The 24,459-nt window shown below is 38.8% G+C and overlaps 2 protein-coding genes across 5 annotated transcripts in view; one reads left to right on the forward strand and one right to left on the reverse strand.

The window, feature by feature from the left end:
* The window catches only part of LOC127412404 (cullin-9-like), a 72,985-nt gene extending 58,493 nt beyond the window's left edge, over window positions 1-14,492 (reverse strand). For 3 of the 4 annotated variants that reach the window (XM_051648727.1, XM_051648724.1, XM_051648723.1), the window contains exons 1-2: window positions 12,720-12,857; window positions 11,905-12,567 (exon numbers count right to left, since the gene is read on the reverse strand). In XM_051648727.1, coding sequence (XP_051504687.1) covers window positions 11,905-12,567; window positions 12,720-12,741 — 685 coding nt within the window. In that variant the 5' untranslated portion in view covers window positions 12,742-12,857. Of the gene's footprint in view, window positions 1-11,904; window positions 12,568-12,719; window positions 12,858-14,147 lie in introns of those variants that run through there. The other variant, XM_051648726.1, reaches the window with a different exon arrangement.
* The window catches only part of LOC127412406 (prosaposin-like), a 245,168-nt gene that overhangs the window by 15,079 nt on the left and 205,630 nt on the right, over window positions 1-24,459 (forward strand). The gene's annotated exons all lie outside the window — the stretch shown is intronic.

Consider the following 24,459-nt stretch of genomic DNA (forward strand, 5'->3'; position numbering starts at 1 on the left):
AACAAAAATACATTCTGTGACTCGCTGCTTTTAGTGGCTGTTAGGACAAAAATTCTGATAAACATGGACCTTTTATTGCTGGTTTCTTTACTGTCTTGTGCCTTGTTAGCACACAGTGTTACAACAAACCTTTGTCATGCAAATCAGCACCATTTAAAAAAAACACTGAGAGACAGCATCTAAATAAAAAGTGATAAATGATGAATATAAGAAAGTTGAAAAAAATTAAATGTTTATATTAAAATTAGCTGGGATGGTGCTGGTCAGCTGGCTGCAGCTCCATTTGCATTGCCATCAACAATCATGAGAGTAAAGTGAGTAAAAGTGATGTCAGTGTTACTATGCAACACAAAAACATTTCTGACAGTCTGAGCCTATTATTTGTAAAGTGGTTTTTGAAAAGGCTACGGTCTAATGGCTAATAGCATTGGCTTTTCTTTAGTACTGTTGGGGAAAGGTTACCTCCTCGTAGGTTGCCTCTAACAATAGATCAACCCCAATCATTATGCATCATTATTAAGCATAATGAGACTCAGATTAAACAAATAAAATTAAATTTTTTTGGACACATTTCATTGAATTTGTTTTTCTTTAATACACTGACAATGTTTTTATTAAAGAAAATACAGTGGCAAGAAAAAGTATGAGAACACTTTGGAATTACCTTCATTTATGTATAAATGTGTCTTAAAATCTGGTTTGATCTTCATACAATAATGAACAAACATGATCTGTTTTAACTAATCACACACAAATTATTGTATTGTTCTTTCACATATTGAATAAATCAATCACAGCATCGGTTGGAAAAAGTATGTGAACCCCTAGGCTAATGAAATCAACAAAAGCTAATTAGAGTTGGCAAACCTGGCATCCAGTTAATGAAATGAGATTGGAGGTGTGGGTTAGAGCTACTGTGACTTATAAAATCTCAAATATTTAGAGTTTGCTATTCACACCAAGCATCTGCTGACATGGACCATGCCTCACAAAAAAGAGATCTCAGAAGACCTATGATCAAGAATTGTTGCTTTGCATAAAGCTGGAAAGGGTTACAAAATTCTCTCAAAGAGCTTAGATATTCATCTGTCCACAGTTAGACAAATTGTCTATAAAAGGGCACACCGCAGAATGCTTAATGAGATAAAAAGAAAAAGAACTCTATAGTAACAGCTAAAGACTGGAAGAAATCATTGGAACTGGTTAAAATCTCCATTCATGAGCCAAATATACAGAAAAAATTAATCAGACATGGTGTCCATGGCAGGATACCACGAAGGAAGCCGCTGCTTTCCAACATAAACATAGCTGTGCGCCTGAAGTTTGCCTAAGACCACCTTGACACTCCACAACACTTCAGCATACCAACATGAAAACATCATCCCAACGGTGAGGTACGGTGGAAGGAGCATCATGATTTGGTGCTGCTTTGCTGCTTCGTTTATCAAGATATCCTACAGGATATTGTCAGGGTGGCTGTGCACCAGTTGAAGCTCAGCAGAAGTTGGGTGATGCAACAGGACAATGACTCTAAACATCAAAGTAAATCCACTACAGAATGGCTTCAAAAAAAGAAAACCCACCTTTTGGAGTGGCCAAGTCAGAGCCCAGACCTTAACCCAATAGAGACGCTGTGGAATGTCCTCAAGAGAGCAGTTCACACAAGACATCCTAAGAATATGGCTGATCTGAAGCAGTTCTGTAAGGGAGAATGGTCCAAAATTCCTTCTGAATGTTGTGCAGGTCTAATCTGCAGCTACTGAAAATACTTGGTTGAGGATATTTCTGCCAAAAGAGGATCGACCAGTTATTAAATGCAAGGGTTCACTTACTTTTTCCACAGCACTGTAAATGTTTAATGGAATGTGTTCAATAAAGACATGAAAGATTATAATTGTTTGTGTGTTGTTATCTTAAGTGTTTGTCTATACCTGTGACTTTGATGGAGATGAGATAAAAAATGTTGACCAATTAATACAGAAAACCAGCTAATTCCAAAGGGTTCAGACACTTTTTCTAGTCACTGTTGTTGGGCCTCATGTACACAGATAGCAGGCACACCTACATACAGTCATAAAGCCTGACTGCAGCCTGTAGGAACACTCAAAGCTTGATAACACAAACGGCACCAAAACCAAACAAAGGGAGTCCTAAACAGACTACAGATCCCATCAAGCCTTGCTCACTTTACACCTAGGTGTGAAATTCTGAAGGATCAAACTCTAAACACTTATTGGATGAAACGCACGACAGAACGTGTCCCTCAACCATGAGGTCATCGAGTGTATAAAACCCCGGAGATTCCTCCTAAACTATGCTTCCAGCGACAGTATGTGCTGTGTCTAGTTGCAGCCCTGCTGCTCCCAGGTGTAGCCTTGTTGCCCAAGTAACATGCGTACCTGAACTTTGGCCATACAATCTCCATCTCGCTGGACGAGCCGAGATTTCTCCATGTTCCACAGAGCACGCTAACGGATCAGAAGGAGACAGCTGAGCAATCCGCGTCTCACCCTTCTGCCTGCAGAAGTGAAGAAGATATATCTTCCTTCTTCAACCGAGTCGACTTTTCTGATATCGCCGCCAACCCGCCGAGAACAACGGACAAACACACATTCTACCCGTGTCCTCACACAACTCATGTAAGAGGTTTACATCTGGGCAGATATAGATTATTATAGTGTGTTATTCTTGTGTATCAAGGTAATTGCTTATACAGTTTACAGACTGCCGAGTCCGCTCATTGCTTTTAATAATACTTAGGGTATTATTGTAACTTACTGTTATCATGAATGAGATTTGCTGTGTTGTTGTCCAACCACGTTGGGTTGTTTGTGCATTTCCACCATCGTGGGTGAGCTGATTACGAGCCGTTCACTGTGTCTCCGAGTGATAAAACTAATGCTTGCCTTCTCTCCCACGATCGCTAAAACCGGCTTCGGTGCCGTCACTGTTCTCTCTCTCTCGTACTAACCGCACACACATACGACCCCTCACAAACATACCCGCACACACATTTGGCAAACAGATAACTTGGCGATAGAGCCCAGCTTTGTCCCTAAATTATCGTACCAGCGGAGACATGCGTTAAACGGGCAGACGCCAATAACCAGTCTCTCCACCCACATTCTCTGGCCGAAAACCTTGCATGACGTACTCTCCATGAGAGCCATTTACGCCATTTTGTGCCCTCCTCCTCCTCTCCTTACACACACACATCCTCCTCTCATGTAATATAGGCTTATTTGTTACCATATCTAATCATGTTACAGTTTTGTTTGTAGTTGGAAGTCGGAAGTTTATCGACTGCGTTGTATTGATTATTAATTTATATTACTGCATCAATAAACTTTGTTATATTTTAAAGATTCTTGGATTCAAGCCTTCACTGTTTTCATTTTGAATGTTGATGTTCTCCGGATGTCGACTTTCCTATGAAAACAATCCTATGTTGAGACTGTTATACTGTCTGGTTATTAGTCACTGATTCCAGGGTGGTGCCCCGGCAATATTAATCCTTATTAATATTCTATTGATTTTGATAATTGATAGTTATCTTTGATGACTGTTGATTTGAAGGATTAATTAGCTAATGTTGATTCGAATCCATGTTCTATTGATTTTAATAATTATCTTTGATGATGGTTGATTTGAAGGATTAATAAGCTAATGGTGATTCTAATCAATGTTTTATTGATTTTAATAATTAATAATTATCTTTGATAATTATTCATTATTGATTATAACCAAACCCACTCCTGAACGAAGCGCCCAATACTGTACATTACAACAACGGTATATAAGAATTTGGTCATAATGCCCATCCTTATGAAAGACACACACTACACTTCTTTCCCTGCTGTGCTAAGCATGAGGTCAATAGCAGAAGGGATGGCACACAGGAGCCCTTTAGAGCCTATGCTGGCAAAACTATGCCAGACTCAGAGAGGGGCAGACACCCACCCACACTGTGCGGGTCATGTTTAACGGCACCGTGAATGTTTAATGGGATGTGTTCAATAAAGTCATGAAAGATTATACTTGTTAGTGTGTTGTTAGCTTAAGCACATTGTGTTTGTTTATATTTGTGACTTTAATGAAGATGGGATCACATTTTATGACCAAATAATGCACAAAACTAGCTAATTCCAAAGGGTTCACATACTCTCGTCACTGTAATTCTAAACTCCTCTTTGAAACAAAGCAGTTTAGTTTTAAGAGACTTTTAGGAAGTTAAACTTCCAAGAAAAAAAAAAAAAAAAAAAAACTCAAACTGAACTGTTTTAACTTGTACATTTCACTTCTTCTGCATCTTTTATTTCTCCGCAACAGAATTCCCATAAGCTACGATTAATCAAGATGATGTTGCATGAACTGTCGGGTAGTAGACCTGTGGAGCCCACATGAGTGAGGCACTCATGAGAACCATTCTGAACCATAAAATGACAAATGGGACACCCTAAAGTTTTATGGAACTCACAGACACATGCAAATTAAGGTCAGATAAAGTGTGCCATTTAGGACTGGGCCAGAGAGAGGAGAAAGTAAAAAGAGAAAGAAAAAGCAACCTTGCAATTGCATGTGAGAGCTCTGTCTGAAAACATGAGTTTGCCAGATCTCACCAACAGCACAACTACATGACCAGCAACTATTTGCTGATTCTTCACTATTCTCAGAAACCATTGCCTGAAAAAGATACAGTCAAAGGTCAGTCACACAAGTGCTGCTAAAGTCTGCAAAGCCTCAGTATAGTTCGCACAGTCAACCTGGAACATTAAAGTTACACTAAAAATAACATCAATATGGCGATATGGTCATATGTGATTATTAAATTGCAAAAGGCGTTAATTAAAGACAGATAAACATGGTTTGTGTGCACTGCAGAATAATCAGCATGGTGTTGTGCATGCACGGGGTTCATGGGCTCATGTTTTTATCTCTTTTAGAGCAGTTCACATGCATTGTGAAAAAAGTACTGCAATTTCAAGCATACAAGTTATTACCAGAGGTAGACCGATATATCGGTTTTACTGATTAATCTGTGCCAATAGTTGCTATTTGGAACTATCGGTTATTGTCAAAAATCTATACTGATAGCTGGCAATTATTTTTTTATTCCTTGCTGTTCCTCTGAAAATTAAATTTTTTAAACAGAAGCGAGGGCATGCAAAGAAAAATCCAACTATACAGAAATGTCCCTCATCAGCACATACATTGTGTCTCCAACTTCATATTGTGAATAATAATAATAATAATAATAATAATAATAATAATATAGGCTATAAAAAGCTTTATTTGGTCATTATTAAATATAGAGCACTGTAACGGAGCCAAGTCTCCGTCATTTCAAAATAAGAGTTTTAGGCTTGTCTAGTGTTAAAAGTCCCATGTTATGCACCCAATCTTCTTTTTTTCTGATTATTAATGGGATTTTTGTAGAAAAATAAAACTACATCTGGGATTTTATTAATTTTGGACTCTGACCTCTATGTCTGTGCCAACTAAGAATATGTTGTAGAATTCTATGAATCAATTTTAAAAACTATCAGCCGATTAATCGGTTATCTGCCTTTTCCACCACCTTAGTTATGGGTATTAGCAAAATCCACTATCAGTTGACCTCTAGTTATTATACAAATCTTCAAAGGTAGCACAGTTCAACAGAAAATTAGGAGATGACAGCATTTCATCAGATGTGGAACATTGTAAACTGTCAAACACACACTGTCGCTGCACTTTCAGTGTCAAAATAAAAGCTCCAGGTAAAGTAAATAGGACAGAAATATATGACTTTTGTATAAAACAAATCTAATTCATAAAATAACAATGATAATTCAGTATTAGAGTATAATAAACTTGACTGGGTCCTTCAGTAATAATTTAGTATTATGCGATATTCAACTTGACTCCAAAAAATAAGTAATTTTTGCACAAATTATTTTTTTGTAAAAATATATTATGGTAAATAATGCTTTTAATTAAGCTACAATGTAATATTTTATATAAAATATAAAAATACATATTCATTAAAATTATTTAATCACTCTCTCGTGTTCATTTAGTAAAAAACTGTGAGAAACATGCCTTCATTATTTTCAAATAGATTTTTTTATTTAATGCTTTTAAAACATTGGCAACAATGGCTATTTGGATGAAAAGACGGTTCCTCTGATTTAAAAAAAAAAAAGAAAAAAAAAAACACTTCTGTGATTTGTTACAAACACATAATTATTGAGAATTGTCAATAGACTGAAAAATAGAGATATAATTTTTGTAGCCATATCGCTATAAAGTTTTGGACCCTACGGACTTACATTGTATGAATATAAACACATTATACAGTTGTGCTCAAAAGTTTGCATACCCTTGGAGAATTGGTAATATATGTACCATTATTAAAGAAAACATGAGTGAGCAGGCAAAACACATTTCTTTTATTCCTTATATGTGGTATAGCTGCCCATTCGTCTTGGAAAATGCCTCCAGGTCATGCAAAGTCTTTGGTCATCTTGCATTAACCGCACATTTGTGATCTCCCCAGAGTGGCTCGATGATATTAAGGTCAGGAGACTGTGATGGCCACTCCAGAACCATCACCTTTTTCTGCTGTAACCACTGGAGGGTCAACTTGGCCTTGTGCTTAGGGTCATTGTCGTGCTGGAAACTCCAAGAGCGTCCTATGCGCAACTCGACCATGCAGCTCATTTTTGTTCAAGTATCGTCGTATTGTGCTCCTTGAAACAACCACACCGTCTTTTTCCAGAGCAGCCTATATTTCTCCTGAGGTTACCTGTGGGTTTTTCTTTGTATCCCGAACAATTATTCTGGCAGTTGTGGCTGAAATCTTTCTTGGTCTACCTGACCTTGGCATGATATCAAGAGACCCCTGAATTTTCCACTTATTAATAAGTGATTGAACAGTACTGACTGGCATGTTCAAGGCTTTGGATATCTTTTTATATCCTTTTCCATTTTTATAAAGTTCAATTACGTTCAATTTCAATTGTTACGTAGGTCTTTTGACAGTTCTTTTCTGCTCCCCATGGCTCAGTATCTAGCCTGCTCAGTGCATCCATGTGAGAGCTAACAAACTCATCGACTATTTATACACAGACACTAATTGCAATTTAAAAAGCCACAGGTGTGGGAAATTAACCTTTAATTGCCATTTAAACCTTTAAACCCCTCTGTAACAAGGCCAAAAATTCAAGGGTATGTAAACTTTTGATCAGGGCCATTTGGGTGATTTCTGTTATCATTATGATTTAAAAAGGAGCCAAACAACTATGTGATAATAAATGGCTTCATATTATCACTATCCTTAAATAAAAGACAGTTTTTTTTTTTTTGTTTTTTTTTGCATGATCAGTCATATTTTCAAAATCAATGCCAAAATTTCATTATTTCTGCCAGGGCATGCAAACTTTTGAGCACAACTGTACATCTATGACCATATCTTCATTTATGTTCCTCGGAAGAAAGTCATATGCATTTAAAATGCCAAAAGTGTGAGTAAATGATGAGAGAATTATAATTTTTGGGTGAACTATTCCTCAGTACAAACGAAGGCTGTGCGATATTTCTTTAATGCTTAATTTTTATACTATCGTCGCAAATATATTGCCCTAGTACAAACAAATGCTATCATGGCAGAAATGAGTTAACAGGGACAAATACCTCACTGGTTTCTGAATGCAGTACACAGGATTACTAACTGTGACATCAGCCACATTCCTGTGATCTCCCTATTACTCTCAAGTGAATGACATGACTCATACTAATGTGAGGAACTAGAAATGAATAAGCACATCCTGTGGAGAAGAGTATGAATAAGGAAGAAATGAATGAAAGGAGGAAATGGAGGCCCCCCTTCATAAGATGCATGCCCTTTCAAAAAAGGAAAAGAACGAAAGTAAAAGAAAGTCTGATCACTTTGCCTCTATGATTCTATGACAATTTACAACCATTACAAGTCTTTTAGTCTAATTTTACACATAGCTCTAAAACAGAAACTTTTTTAGTTTATTATTTAAAACAAGTGAGTCTTATCTAGCACAAACTATAGACTTTACCAACTACTGCTGAGGATGAAGAGCCATTGCTAAGAGTGCTATGACACAGTCCCCCCTCACAGCCCTTCACTGATGACTCACAATTCCCAATATCTCACAGCACACTGGAATCTAGGAGCCACACCTTCTGCACTCCTCTTAAGAGAGCCGCAACAAGCACAAATGTAGAATCTTCATATTTCACTGTGTACCTGACCTGCAAATTTATATAGTGAAAAGACTTTTGAGTTTTGACCTATAGTAGATGTAAATTGGCATGAGGCCAGATTGACCTCTAAAACCTTCCAAAAATTGGCCCCATCCACCTCCATTGTGAATGCCTCACTGTAACCCAGATTTGTGCTTTTTTTAAAGAAAAGCAGGGACAAATACATTTTTATGCATACATTTTCAATATTTGCCACAAAAGCTGTCAATTGAGCTTTACTTGTAATGAACCCAGAATATCCCCGTAATATAAAAGTAGATGGTATATTTACCATTTTGAATGCATAATTATCATGGCTGGGTAAAAATATTGATTTTCCAATCAATTGTGATCTTCATTAGAACAATCCAAAAAATGTCTTTATTATTTTATTTTTTATTCCATTTTCTCCCCAATTTGGAATGTCCAAATCCCACTACTTAGCAGGTCCTCATGGTGGCGTGGTTACTCACCTCAATCTGGGTGGCGGAGGACAAGTCTCAGTTGCCTCTGCTTCTGAGAAAGTCAATCTGCGTATCTTATCACATGGCTCGTTGTGAATGACACCGCGGTGACTCATAGTATGTGGAGGCTCATGCTCCTCTCCATGATCCACGCATAACTTACCACGCGCCCCATTGAAGCGAGAACCCCTAATCACAACCACAAGGAGTTTACCCCATATGACTCTACCCTCCCTAGCAACTGGGCCAATTTGGTTGCTTAGGAGACCTGGCTGGAGTCACTCAGCACACCCTGGATTCAAACTTGCGACTCCAGGGGTGGTAGTCTGCGTCAGTACACGCTGAGCTACCCAGGCCCTCCCCAAAATTGATTCTTAAAATCCCAATATTGTTTTTTAACTTTTACGTTAAAAGTGTACCTCAGTTTTGGATGTGTTGATTATTATATCTGTTAAAGCTGAAGTATGCAATTTCTGCAACACTAAAGGTGGTCACACACCAGACGTATCTGGTAGACGACATGGCGCATTCTAAAAATTTGAAACAATTGTTTTCTATGATTGTATGCACACCGCCACCACTCGGCGGGCAGGCCCAGCAAGGACTCTGGAGGCTGATCAAATTTCTGCCACGCCACAGAGTGCAGCTCGCATATTTTCCATTAAATTCGACCTCAATCATTATAAATGGACATATATTGCTTACTCTAGCCTTGTTCGTTCTTGAAGGGAAAAACCTGGTTAACTTTTGTGTGTACTGCCACTTGAACCGCATCAATGTGCCTCGTGTTTCATAGCCGCGACATGGTGTGGCTCTTCTCGTCTTTTGTGCAACCACCTTAACGCCACCAAATGGGATTGCACAACTAAAAAAATTTTTCAAAACAGTTAAACTTTCTGAATACACCCCTCATCTGCTGTTGTTCAAACAGTCATTTAGTCCCACCCACAACTCACACCATTGGTTGAATAATGTTGTTGGGGTGGGTCTAAGCAGGTCACTCAAAACAAACAGGAATTTTTATAGCACCACAGAGACACAGTGTTTACAGTTTTCGAGAAAATTAATCTATGAATGGTGTACTTATAGTCATCTCTGCATTTTAAGCTGGGATGGGAGAAAGTATTTTAACACTGAAAAAGTTACATCAGCTTTTAATAAATAGCAATTAAACTGCATAATTAGGGCCCTAATAATTGTTTTTTATTAATATTTTCCAAATGTACCAAGTTAGAAGGTTTCCAATATATTAGCATTAGCTGAGAGAGAATTACTTTCATATGCAAGCAAAATGGAAATAATAACTGATATATTCCCTAAATTCACCAGAATCCTAATCAAATCGAAACTTGTGAATCTGAATCGAATCAGGAAATACGTTATCAATACCCAACCGTATATATTATTTATTCTAAATAGAAGCCTTGGAGTGTGACATCATATCCAGTTGCTCATATTCAATGAGGGGGCTGAATTAAATCTGCATGTTAAAAATCTACTGTGTCTAATCTGTCTTACCCATTAATATAAAAGAGCAAAAGAAAAAAAAATAAAAGTCAATGTTTCTATAGCACCAGTCAAATATTTGGAATTTTTTCACAAAACCATGAAATAGAACAAATGGAGTTATGGGTATAATGCATTAGATAATAAAAGTTAAATCTCATATCCCATATTTTTAAGCTTATTCAAAGTAACCACACTTTTGCAGCTCTGAAAACTCTGGGCATTCTCTCACCCAACTTCACCTAGGATACTTTAAGAGTATTTGAGCATAAGCCTTTAGATAAAAAGATTATATGAATTTAGTGAAAGGACTTCACTGTCTCAGAAATTGTCCACAGTTCTGACTGGTTGTGCATAACTGAATGCATTAAGATTTAACTTAGACCAAACACACAATGAAGTTAGTATCAGCAGTAATTAGATGATTGTAAGGAAGGGAAGTTAATTTACTATTACTTTTCATTCTGGAAAAATACGCTAGGAAGTGAGAGTTATACTAGAACTGAGGTCGAAATAACTCAAATGTGGGATCAGAGACGAGAAAAAAATAATAATCATTTTCAACCAAAAGTTCTGAGATCATTTTGAAGCTGCCAAACTTAATAACGATCAGGGTCCGAAATTAACTTTTTAGTCTACTAGCCAGATCTCTCACAGGACAATTTTTTATTGTTTTGTTGCATTTTAAAAGTGGATCTGATAAACATGAGACAAACAAAAACTACTGTATGAATGTTTAATAGTGAGCTGTTTGTTTTTTTGTTGTTGTTTTTTTTAAGTATTTTACTATTTTATTATTTATGAAATATTTAAAAGCCTTAAAGTCCATTTAAAAAAAAGTCTTCAGATTATACACTTCTTACAACAAAACTAAATGTTAAGCACAAAAACAGTTCACGCATTATTTCTTGTGAGTCAATTAATTCAGTCAGATTTATGCAATCAGCTCTGACTGAATCAAAAGTCTTGTTAATTCACTAAGAGCAGCTGGCTCATGAGAGTCATTTGTCTGGAAATTGGACAGCACTGGTAGCACTGTAGTTGTTGATTCTCTAAAAATTCAGATTACACTGGTCGTGCATTATCTTTTGCGCTGTAGATGCAAAAGAACCAGCTTAAAACAGTCATTTGTTTGGGAACAGACTACACTGTGCTGGCTCACACTGTAGATTCAGTACCAGTGTTGCAGCACTGAAAAACACTGTCTGTTTATTTAAGTCCACGTTTAAGAACTGTATATCATAAAAATCACTCGGTTCCGGTAATACGATGCTGTTATTTGTGTGTGTAGTGGTGGGAAATTAAAACTTACTCGCACTTCCATTCGAAATCCGAGACTGGTCTTCCCTCCTTCCTGATGGACGGACCTGAACATTGCCTTTTTCTTGCTAACAGATTTATCGCTAACTGAGGATATCGATGATCAGCGGGAAACTAGCTTAAGGCCGTACTGTCTAAACACTTGTGGACTTGCTGACTGTAGGCGAACAGAGCCCCCTTGAGAACAAAACTGCAACATTACTTTTAGAAGCCATCATAGACATAGAAAGGAAAAAGCGACACTGCGAAATTCACTGGCCAAATCAACCCCGCATTTGGAGCTTGGCGAGTGTTAATTTCAGACCCTGATAATGATGATTTAGATCAATGCAGAAAGCAGATTTTTAGAAGGAAATACCTGCATCATGAGAAGCCAAGGCTCGCAACATCTTGCCGGCACTACGTCTGGTCTGTCGTTCTTTGTTGCAGAGGAGCTCCATGAGCAGGTCGAGGGCTCCTGTCTCCTTGAACACCCCCACCAGAGAGCCGATACTGGCATAGGCGCTCAGCACGTGAATGGTGTGCGTGATGCTTATACCAAAATCGCTGTTCTTTGCCATTTGCTTGCGTGCGCGCCGCACAAGATTCTTCACATCTTCCTTCATGTCTGACAGCTCGCCCTCATCAAACGTTACATCAGTGGGGAACTGCCCACTGGGCCGGGCCTCTTCCTCCAACAGAGGCCTCTGGGAGTCAGACTTGCGCTTGCCAAGCAGAGTTGGGCAGTTGGCGTACACGTCTTCAGTGGACATCCACATTAAGATGCTCTCCGTCTTGCTCTCTCCTGAAGTGGAGCCACTGGAGCCGTCAACGCCCGAACTACTGCCACCACCTCCACTTGCCTCATTGCTTCTGCCTGAACTGCTGCTATCCTCCACCGCCAGCAGGCTCCAGCGGATCAGGTACTCTGTCTGGCCATCGTGAGTCCTCCTCTGACGGATAAGCTCCTCTGGGTACGCCTGCTGCTTCGGGCCCAGTTGAACCAGCAGGTTCCCATTGCGGCGCTCACCCACCATGGTAGCTGAGAATTTATGAAGAGGCAGCATATTAGATGAGGTTTAAAATTAACATTTTTTGGTAATCAGAAGTGAATTGCTGCAATGTCTAATAGGGTTGTGTCATTTTAAAGGAATAGTTCACTCAAAAATGAATATTCTATCATTATTTACTCACCCTCATATTGCTCCAAACCCATTTTTTTCCATGGAACACAAAGAGAGAAATTTTGAAGAAACTTTCCATACAACAATAGATCATATCTCCAAAAAGGACATATTAAAATACCTTAACAGTACTCCATATAATTCCTACATTTTATTCAAAATCTTACGAAGCCATACAATAGGATTTGTGATGGAGGAACAGACCGAAATTTAAGCTGACATTCATAGACAATCTTGAACTGACCTGGCGCATGTTGCGAGAGCAAGTGACGTTTTGGCATCAATGACTTCAAACCCTGTGCGACACATTGACTTCTCATTTTTCATTCTGAACACCAACGTGAATGAAATTTGAGAACTTCAGCGATTCCTTGCACAAAAGCTGCCATTTGGCTTCAGAAGACTTGAAATATGGTTGTACAGACTACTGTAATGGTGTTGTTTGGTACTCTGTGGAGCTTGACAGCCATGGTCACTTACTATTAAATTTCTCTGTATGGAAAAGAGCTGCAGGTGGGTGGGTAAATGATGAAATAATTTTCATCTTTGGGTGAACTATTCCTTTAAATGCTATAAAGTGCCACACCAGATATAGGCAATGAGTCATCTTGAAAGTTTGTCTTGAACAACTGCTGTCAATGCATTTTAAACTCAATAATAAAAAATAATGTTGCATTTTTCACATGCCAACCACCCATACGGTCGTCTATAATCGTTAAAACCATCGTAAAATTACCTTTCATCAAAGTTTCATATACTATCACCACCCCCTTAGTATCCAGTACTTAACTTTATCTACAAAAGCACTTTAACATTACCGTCTAGTTAACTACACAAGGTATGTGGAGTTATGACGATTATTAGCGAGCAGGAACACTGAAGATGAAACTCAAGCTTTTCAAGTTTGTTCTGCGGTCTTGAGACACATTTGTTTGCCGTCATTTTCACAAACCAGGTTCAGTTTATAAAGACTTATGGCGATTTATTTGGGCTGTTAGACATTTACACCCCATGATGAAAATAGGTCTTTCGTTCTTCACAGCTGGTAGAAGTCCGCTAGCTATGCTGCTAAATAGCGCTGTGTTGCAACAAATGGGCCTGATGTGTTCACGCGGGTTCAGTTCACGCCTCACGGAGGCTTGACTAACAACAGCCCGTCCGTTCTCTCCTCTGAAGGCGTTAAATCAGTCAAACCGCGTTGTTTTTCTTCTGTATCATGTGGGGAAAGCGAATTGCTGACGCTAACATCCCGTCAAACACTGGAAGCGCGAGACGTGACGCGAAGCAACAAACTGGAACGCTTTAAATACAATCAACTCAGCTGTCAGCACTACAAGCGGCGCGTGCAGATGGGGTGTTTCTAGCTGTCAGTGCGGCCTCTTATAAATAAATACATAAAAACACACTCGCTGGCCTCTGAAATTCCGGATTGACTTACCTCCGGTGTTGCAGGGCCTCCCCTCCTTCTCGACTTTCCTCCTGGGTGGATGAAGTTTTCTTCTCCGTGGTAGCGTATCGTTGCCCAGCCTGAAGTCGTTTTTGCTGCCTGTTGTACAGTTAAGTGAAGTCCAGTCCTGCTTCCTGTGGAACAGGTATGATTTCACCTCTCTGTGCGCCAACGTCTGGTTGCAGCAACTCGTTACTGCCTTCCACAGGCGTGGAGGGACCTACAGAAGCTACACTAGAAATTCTACCCTATGCTAAACAGAATCCAAGCATACCAGAGATCTTCTATACGCTGAAACCACCTCGGCTCTTTTACCACACGAGAGCGTAACGGTCAACTAAGCGTGTTACGACATTAAGTCACTGTTTGCGGATACCATACAGATGAACGGGAGAGCCGTCAACTGACACCTACCTGTCGCAAAATTGCCCGCGTCTTCTCTAATAAAGCAGCAATTTTATCGTAGTAAACTCAAAACATTTTCAAAAGGATTGTTTAGTGTAAAACGTGATGAAGATTAGCGGAAAGGCGGTCAATTAATTAAGTGATAAGCTGTTTCCTCACAAAAGCAGTTTATTTAGCACACTGAAATATATTTAGAACAATATGTGACTTTTTAAACGGTCCCTTACCCGCATTAGGCAACATTTACAACGAATATCAAGTTTAAATTAACGATCTTGAACGTTTTCGCCAGTTTAAAATACGGGACAAATTGCGTCCTGTATTGATTCGATACGGGACGCGACTTTTCATCTTAAAAAACGGGACGATCACCTATTTTACGGGACGGGTGGTAACCCTGCTTCCAAATGTTAAATTGAATTAAAAATGTGAAATAACTGTATGTCTTAACTTTTGGAACTCTGATCAAATAATATTGGCTATATTCAGCATGGCATTTTAGCACACTGCACAATTTCCAACTTTTTCCGGAAGCCTGTTTTGTATGTTCTTAGCTGATAAATCCCCTTAAACTCTGGTGCGTTTTTGGGCTGTCGCCTGCGATTTTTCACACTCAAATTTAAAAGCTCACCATTCACACATACTGTGGACTATTTGCAAAAAATTGGTCTCATTTTTCAGAGAACCCCCCAAATAAATAATAAAAGACTAAAATTTTTAATAAATAATATTGTATGTGTTTATAATCTTATGATAACGTTTTTTTGTAAAAAATAAAATAAAATAATATATATATATATATATATATATATATATATATATATATATATATATATATATATATATATATATACACACACACAGTACTGTGCAAAATCTTAGGCACATAAGATTCTTCCCAAAAACCTTTGTCTTAAGATGGTTATTTATATCTTCAGCTTTAGAGCTCTGCAACAGATGGTCTCCATAGAGCCCCCCACTGAACATCGAGTCAGTCTGGGATTACAAGAAGAGACTGAAGCAAATGAGATAGAAGAACTTTGGCAAATTCTCCAAGAAGCTTGGAACATCCTATCTGCCAACAACCAAAAAAAAAAAAAAAAAAAAACTGTGTCCAGGTGTACCTAGGAGAATTGGGGCTGTTTTAAAGGCAAAGGTGGTCACACCAAATATTGATTTAGCTTTTTTTTACGTTTACTGGACTTTGTATGATGTTAATTGATAAATGAAAACTATTTATGCCATTATTTTTGAAGACATCCTCACTATGCAACATTTTATCCAAGTGCCTAAAACTTTTGCACAGTACTGTATATATATATATATATACAGTACTGTGCAAAAGTTTTAGGCACTTGGATAAAATGTTGCATAGTGAGGATGTCTTCAAAAATAATGCAATGTATATAATACATTGAAGTATGCTAATGTTCTGATGTTATTGTGCTGGGGTCAGTTTCAGGTGACGGCTGTGGGACTGGATCAGTCTTTGGCTGCAGCTCTGGTTGGGGCCTAAGAGGAATTCTGGGACCAAGGCGGCAGTGCCAGCCAGGCATGTGCACGGGTGTAGGCTACAGTGGCCCAAGGTGCCCCTCTTAGTGAATTACAAAAATGTACACTTACTTATTTTTTAAACAGTTTTAAAGCTACTTATACACCATAACTGTATTCCATGTGAATGTTTTGTGTTTTTTTTAGTCCATGTCAAATTTGGCTGCTTATTTGGTTGGACTCTTTTACATAAATCGGGTCAGGTTTGTTTGTTAATCAGGTTTTCAGACATTCTCTATCATTCATATCATTACAAGCTGTCACATATTTCTTTGTTTGCACCTATGCCAATTAACATGTTCAAATAATGCCAGAACAAATTTTCATTTGAGTTATAATTACTTTTATTTTCTCTAAAAAAGCAATCAAACAATTATATCAGGGGTGTCAATCACACTGACATGCAGAGTCCAATCTGGCCTGTGGTATGTTTGGGGAAAAATGAAAAATGATATCCTAAAAATATTCACGTCCATTTATTAGGCTATTTCGATATATTAATATTATTCCATTTTAGATACAGCATTAGATAAACTCTTTAATTTGTGGTGACACATGGTAGAGCATGCCTCTTAAAGTGATAGAACATTCCATACAGTGAAAGGGGGATCTGTAAGTGACTCAACTGCACAGCAGTTTCCCACTTAGAAGTTTGTGCAAGTTGCTCACAGCAATAATGACAGCATAGGGTACAAGGAACTGGGGCAGTCGAGACAGAAATACATAGGATGGCCATGACAGGGAACTGTGAGACCTAAGCAGGAAGCTCAGCAAACTGGGCGCCCATGTCAGGGAGCTCTGGGGTCAAGGCGGCCATCCTTTTCCATGACAAGATCATTTTGGGCAGTCATGATAGGAACCTCAAGGGCAACTATGATAAGAACCTATGCATTAGCCTTACAGGAACCTTTGGGGCAGTCAGGAAAGAAGTGTCTTGGCGGCTGTAGCAAGAACCTCTGGGCAGCTGCAGCAGGAGCTTCTGGGTGGTTGTGACAGATAAATATTTGTTTTTGTGACAGAAACCTTTGGGTGATTGTGAAAGGTAGCTTTGGGAGTCCATAGCAGTAACCACTGGGGTGGCCTTGAAGGAACCTCTGGGTGGCTGGGATATACATTTCTGGGCAGCTGTGACAGAAATTTCAGAGAGGCTGTGACAGGAACCTCTAGGGCAGCCATGACAGGGAGATCTGGGCGGTTGTGACAGAAACCCCTTTGGTGGCCATGACAGGAACCTCTGGGCAGCCAAGGCAAGAACTTATTTAATGGCCATGACAGGAACCTTCATTGGCCATTATGGGCAATTTTGACAGGGCTTTCGAGGAACTGGGCACTGGGCAGTCATGACTGGGAGCTCTGGGACTAAGATGGGCATGAAATGGGAGGATTCTTTTGCCATGAGAGGATCCTTCTGGGCAGTCATGACAGGAACCTCAAGGGAAGCCATGACAGGGAGCTTTGTGCAGCCATAGTTGGAACCTCTTGGGTGGCCTTGATAAAACCTATGGGTCAGATTTATAGGAACATTCAAGGCAGTCATGAAAGAGTCGCCTTGGCAGCCGTAGCAAGAACCTCTGGAGGCATTAGCAGGAGACTTTGGGTGGCTGTGACAAAAAATCTCTGGGCAGCTGTGACAGAAATTTCTGGGCAGCTTTGACAGAACATCTGGGTGGCTGTGACGGAAACCTCTGGGCAGCTGTGACAGGGAGCTTAGGGGCAGCCATGACAGGGAGCTTTAGGCGGCCATAGCAGGAACCACTGGGGCAGCCTTCAAGGAAACTCTAGTGTAGCCATTACAGGAACCTCTGGGCGTCCAGGACAAGAAACTATTTAGCAGCCATAACTGGAACCTCTACTTTGGCTGTGATGGGCAGCTCTAGGACCAGTGTGATCCTGAAAGGGAATCCTGGGACCAAGGCAGTCGAGACAGTAATCACTAGGGCCACCATGACAGGAAGATGTTGGGCCAGGGTCCTTTTGCCATGACAGGATCCATTTGGGTAACCATGAAGAAAGCTTCTACAGTGGCCATAACAGGACAGGAGCCTCTGGGCAGCCATGAGAGGAACCTTTGTGATGCCGTGTGAGGAACCTCTGGTGTGACCATAACAGGAGCTTCTGGGCGGCTGTGACAGGAACCTTTTTGGAAGCCATGACAGGAACCTCTGGGCGGCTGTGGCAGGAACCTCTTTGGCGGCCATAACAGGGAGCTCCAGACAGCCATGGCAGGAATCTCTTTGGCAGCCAGAATAGGTACTTCTGGAGCGGCGTAGTGTGGAGTTACATCTTATTCAATTAAATGTCTCTAAATGGCCTCAAGGTGGAGAGATGAGGGGATGGTGTAGTCTCATACAGTGGCAAGCACACAAACTATATACACTATGTACACATCCCTAGGCAAGCAATACCGCCAGATGCAAATATTGCTGCCTTAAGCCAAGGCACCAGACGCAACCAGAGCTTGCCAACCTTGCCAGACGCAAAGGCTGGAAGGATGGAGAGGCCACTCATGTCAGCCCGCCAAACACAAAGTTGACAAAAAGAGAAAAGAGGGGGCAGCAGTGACTGGGAGCTCCTTTCTTGTCTCAACTTATGCAATGACCTAAAACGGAATTAAATACATTACGTTTAATACCACATTTAAACACTGTTACCACAACATAACAACCAAAAGGGGGGGCAACATTCTTAAAGAACAGAATTTGACATTTTTAGAATTTAAGAAAGCATATTTCATAAGGCATGAACATACAACTTATTATCTGTGTTGTGCACGTGGATTGACAATATGGTGTAAAAAGCATTAGAAAGCTAATGTACATAGTCTTATAATCAAACAAAACAAACAAAAAAGGTTCAAAATCTTTCAAATGTAAACATATCTTCAAAATAATTTTAGTTGACCTTAGGCTCAATATCTTAAACCAGTTGTGGCAAAGTATCTTCTCCAGACCCATCCGCCGCTTTGGCTCACTCTGCAGGAGAGCCTGAATCAAATTGCTGCAATCTGTTCAGAAAGATGGGAAACATTATCACTATATACTTTACACTTGCTCTCTTTTTCATGTTATTCTAAGCTGTACAAACTCACTTCAGTTCAGAATTCCAGGAAATATTCCTACAATATCCATATAACCACATTTTGGGAAGCCACTTGGTTTAAGTGTTACTTTTCCTGCATGCTTTCTTTGTTCTGCTCTGTCTCTTTTATTATTACAATTGGCCTTCTTTGTTGTGATGAAGATCTCATCCCTTGTCAAGCCAGCCTTTGACCAGCACTTGGCATCCATCATGTGCAGGTCAATGTCATATGGATTACGTCCACAGACCATCAGGAAGAGGAGCATTCCCAATGACCAGACGGTCACTGGCTTGCCTTTGTACTTGCCTATCGCTGAATATTCAGGCGGGTTGTATAGTCGTGCGCCTATAGGAAATGTATTTTGTCAAATATGTAAGTTTGCATTAACAAAGTATATTTTCTCTTAATCAGTTAGCATGTAAGAAGTGATTTGGTGTGTTTATTCATTCATTGCAGTGGTTCCTATTCAGTAGAACTGAAAAAGTGACTGTCCTGTTGCTCATGGTTTGTTGTTGCCATTCAGTACTAAGACATACAAAAACACTTAATATGATTCAAAATGTCCCAAACAACAGCTTTGAGGGATAATACTTACCACTGAATGTCATGTAGGCACTCTTTCTAAGGAGTTCCCCACACCCAAAGTCAATCAGCTTGACCTGCAGGGTGTCGCTGTTGACAATGAGGTTCACAAGCTTGATGTCCCGGTGCAGTACTCCGCGCCGACAGCACATATCAGCAGCTAGCATGGCCTGTCTCATCACAAACCATGCTAGCCCTTCATTCAGTCTGCCGCCATGATGGTGCACAAATACAAACAAATACTCACAGGGTGAGAGAAGCTCCAGCACCATGATATAAAATTCAGCCTGCTCCCTCCAGTCAAGCAGCTGAATTATATGGGTGAAGCTGGCCCCTTGTTGGCCAGGATAGTCAGAGCCACTTCTATGGGAAGGGGTTCAGGATGATCAGGCTAGAAGAAAAACAATTATTATGATAGTTAGATGGATGTGTTTTCCCAAATACTGTAAGGATTTAGTATTGGACCAATTTTTGTCAATGGCAGTTTTTCTACTGAAAAACATTTGAAGATTGTGATTAACATTCATATAAGATGTTTTGAATTGAAAACAGTGACTGAGAGAAGCCTGCTTACGATGCTGATGTACTCCTCATGCAACTTCCTGAAAAAAAAAAACAAAACCAAAAAAAAAAACCACAAGAAATGGAGCCATTTTGCAACACCTAAAATAGCACTTGTAAATTGTAATCTAAAATTTTTATGTTCATGTCCTTGTCATATGTTAACTAGCCGTAAACAAAGTGCACATAAAGGTATTATCTTTAGATAAAGAATTAAAGCGTTAAAGGGTTAGTTCACCCAAAAATTAAAATTCTCTCATGATTTACTTTCCTTTAAGCATCCCAGATGTGTATGAATTTCCTTCTTCAGCAGAACCAAAATGAAGATTTTTCTCAATGCATTTCAGCTCATTTTGTCCATATAATATAAGTAAACAGGTGCCATCAGTCTGCTGGCTGTTTGACGGTCCAATAGGCATATTTAGGCAACATAAATGTAATCCACAGGACTTGATCAATTAATGTCTTCTAATTATAATTGTATTTATTATACATTTGCACACATACAACGAAATTCAGCCATGATATGGCACCCCTGGAGCAGATAAGGTCAAGGGCCTTGCTCAAAGGCCCAACAGTGGCATCTTGGCAGTGCTGGGGCTTGAACCCCCAACCTTCTGATCAGTAACCCAGAGCCTTAACTGCTAAGCCATCACTGCCCCTTCTGAAGCAAATCGATAGGTTTGTGTAAAAAATAAATTGATAATTAAAACTTTATTATCTTTAAAAAATTGCTTCCTGCCAGCAATTGACGCATCACGTGACATGAGCGCAATGGTGTGTTTGTGAAAAAAACTGGCCTTCAAGTGAAAAATGACTAATACACACATAAAATTCACAGTATTACACACTCATAGGAAAAACACCATGTGTGTAACACTAATAATGCAATAAATATAAACTAAACAACATAAATGTACCACAAATCAGCCCAATGTACATAACTGATATAAAAAAATAAGAAGAGACATATTTTTCTGGGTCTTCTGGGAACATGCTTTTATTGTTTTTCACCATAAATTAGAAGGTGACTCATATTTTTGACTAAGAAAAATGTAATTGTGACAATATTTTATTATAAAAGTCCATGTTTTATTGTAAAAGTATTGTCTAGCTACTAAATATAATATAGACTTTTACTGTCAATTATATAGTATAATCATACTTTTTACATCCAAACAAACATAATTGTACTGTATTTTAGACATATGTACTGTACAATACAATTGCATGTATTATCCTGTTAAATCTAATGTAATTTTTCATTACAGTAGGCTATATGGTAATTTATTTCCAAAGGATACGTTTTCCGTGATACTCGCTGATCCATGCTGTAAACTACACCGAACGACAACTGCACTCCCTCAGCGAAGCATGAGAAATCCAATGATTATATTTTACTGTCATATCGAAAAGTTTGAATTTTGTCTGATGTCATAAACACTCACATACACAATATCTACTGTTCTATCAAATCTAATATAAACAGATCTTTACTTGGCTAAGGATTTTGTTGAACTGTGCTTACTGAACACACAGTAGGCTAATACATTTATAAACATATAAAATATATTTACAAAAATGTATTAGATATTTTTCCTCACCCTAACTAGTTTTTGCACATTTTTCTACATTTTAAAATCTTAATTCTGTAAGTATTGTACAATAGAGTATACTGTATATTTATAAAAAATATTTGTAAAACTGAATTTGCTATTGTCCACAAACAATTCAATTTATGTAGGGTATAAAATGTATAATAGAAATACATTTTGTCCCTGTAGTATATTTTGTAATATATTTTGACATTTGAAGGTTTAAAAATATTTTCTGTTTTGAAATTATTGTTCTTTACAGTGTGTTGGCAATTTGTTTTTTCATTATTTATTGCACATTCATATTTAAACTTTTAATATTGATTATCTGTCTATGAACCCAAATCTTTATTATTATTAACAATTTGCATTGATTCCATTCAACAAAATAAATAACATAACAGAAAAGCATTTGGATACTTAAAAATATATGAATGTTATTGCATTAAATTACAATATCAAAGCAAGTGGCATTAATTTATTTGAAATAAATACAGCTATTGTGTGAAATAATTAAACAATAGACATAGTGTTGAAAATGAACACAAAATATTCCAAAAGGTGAATTATTTCAGAATATCCTGGCCACTTTTTTCTACATTAAAGTGAATAAGGATGAGGTTGTCAAGCTTCAAAATTACAAAAAAGCACAATAGAATTATCATAATTAATTGTTCTGAGTCTGATCTTTTTGATTAATTGGTTGATCCAGTGCACAAAACCAGTCTGAGTCAGTTTTGAGTTAAAAAATCCAGATGGAGCGGGTATAGCAGCTCACTGGAGGGGAATATAATCAGAGTAATAAATTAAATTTCAGTCTGTACCTCAAACAAAGCTGACTTAAAAGTATGACTTCAGAAGACTTGGAATGTAGAGCACATGAGTCATTTAATACACTTTTATGATACTTTCTTGGTTAGGGTGACCACATTCCTGCTTGTGGAAAATGGGACAGCCCCCTCCCAGCAAAAATGAAATTGAAGTATCCTTGCAAAGTAGCATCTGTAACTGTTGTCACCTTGTACTTTTCGCTGGCAGCCATTTTTCTCAGTGTGCGCTTGTCTTTCAAGAGTTTATCGTAAAATGCAAAGCAGTCCAGTCCAAAATTAAGATGTATGAAAAGCATTACCTTCATGAATGTTACACTAAGTCAAGATTTATTTGATGTCCATGCTGCGTTCATTAATGAGAACACACACTCCACAGATGCAGATGTGCCAGGCAGGTATAAAACAAACTCCACGACCTTGGCTAAGACTCCGAAGTTGATGATCTTGCTCTCCAGCTCCCGAAAAACGTCTGTCCATCTCTCAGACATGGCCGTCTTGTTCATGTTTCACTCAGTGATGCGACTAGTGACAATGTTTTTCGCACAAGCTCACTCATCAAAGAGTGTGGTTTTGTCAATCAAACTGAGAGTGGGGATTCTGGAGTAGAAGTGTTCGACGCTGCTCTGAAAGTTTTTCTGTGTTCTCCAATGAGCGGCTCCAATTTTGGAGGTAATCCACCGTTGCTGAATAAAAGTTTCTCACTGCACAAAAGAAATCATCCGCTTGCATGTCACCAGCTTTAACCAGGGCATCCAACTGCTTTTTAATATCAGAGGGTATGAGTGATTCCTTCAGCCTGGCCTGCAAGACTTTTCTCAGGTCATGAATGTGCAAAGCCACTTCTGTGGCTAATATGTGGTCTTGCTCTACTATCTCCAGTGCACAGTTAAAAATGGCTGTTTGCTTGAGTGCGAAGCCAATCCAAAGTTTAGTGCAAGGATCGCTTAAAATGTCTCTTAGAAATGTGGACATTTTTCTTGAGAAAGAAAGTCTGCACGCAGACCATTGAAAATGTGTAGTATTTTTTCAAGAGCTGGACCAAGAGAGAGGAAACGTGTGTTACCATGCTGCAGTAATTTCTGATAGTCTAGCTGCACAAAAGCGAGTATGTTGCATATGACAGCTTCAGATTTGGTGCGGGCAGAAGAAAATTTCAGATCATACAATTTTTGATCAATTTCACAATGCAGTCAGCTGACCGAAAACTATGGCCATGCACAACAGAATGATAAGCACTATCGCTAACACTTGGTGTGGAACACTTACTTTTAGCAGCATCCACATGCTTTTTTGTATGAACATGCTGCGCGATGTCGGTGCGGCCTCCACTGGCGATGGAAAAGCGAGCTCCACAAATCTCACACCTCACTTGACTAGGCTCTGACTGTGAATCCTTTTTTAGAAATATAAACTCTTTTTGAAGATACTCATTAAATGTACATGCACGCTTCCTTGACATTTTTCCATCTGCAATTTCATCTGTGTGCTCTTTCAAACTGACTCTTCAATCAGTTCACTAACTGGACGTCTATTGATAGGGGATTGTGATTGGATAGTTTAATCCAATCATTTACTTCAAATAACACTATGTGATTTTATTGGTTTTACAAGCGTATCCAGAGGCGCAATCAGAGGCGCAAAAACCATATATGCAAGGTATGCAATACATAGGGGCACCATATATATAGGTGGTGCAATCG

This window comes from Myxocyprinus asiaticus, chromosome 21, assembly GCF_019703515.2.
Source record: "Myxocyprinus asiaticus isolate MX2 ecotype Aquarium Trade chromosome 21, UBuf_Myxa_2, whole genome shotgun sequence".
Taxonomy (NCBI): Eukaryota; Metazoa; Chordata; class Actinopteri; order Cypriniformes; family Catostomidae; genus Myxocyprinus; species Myxocyprinus asiaticus.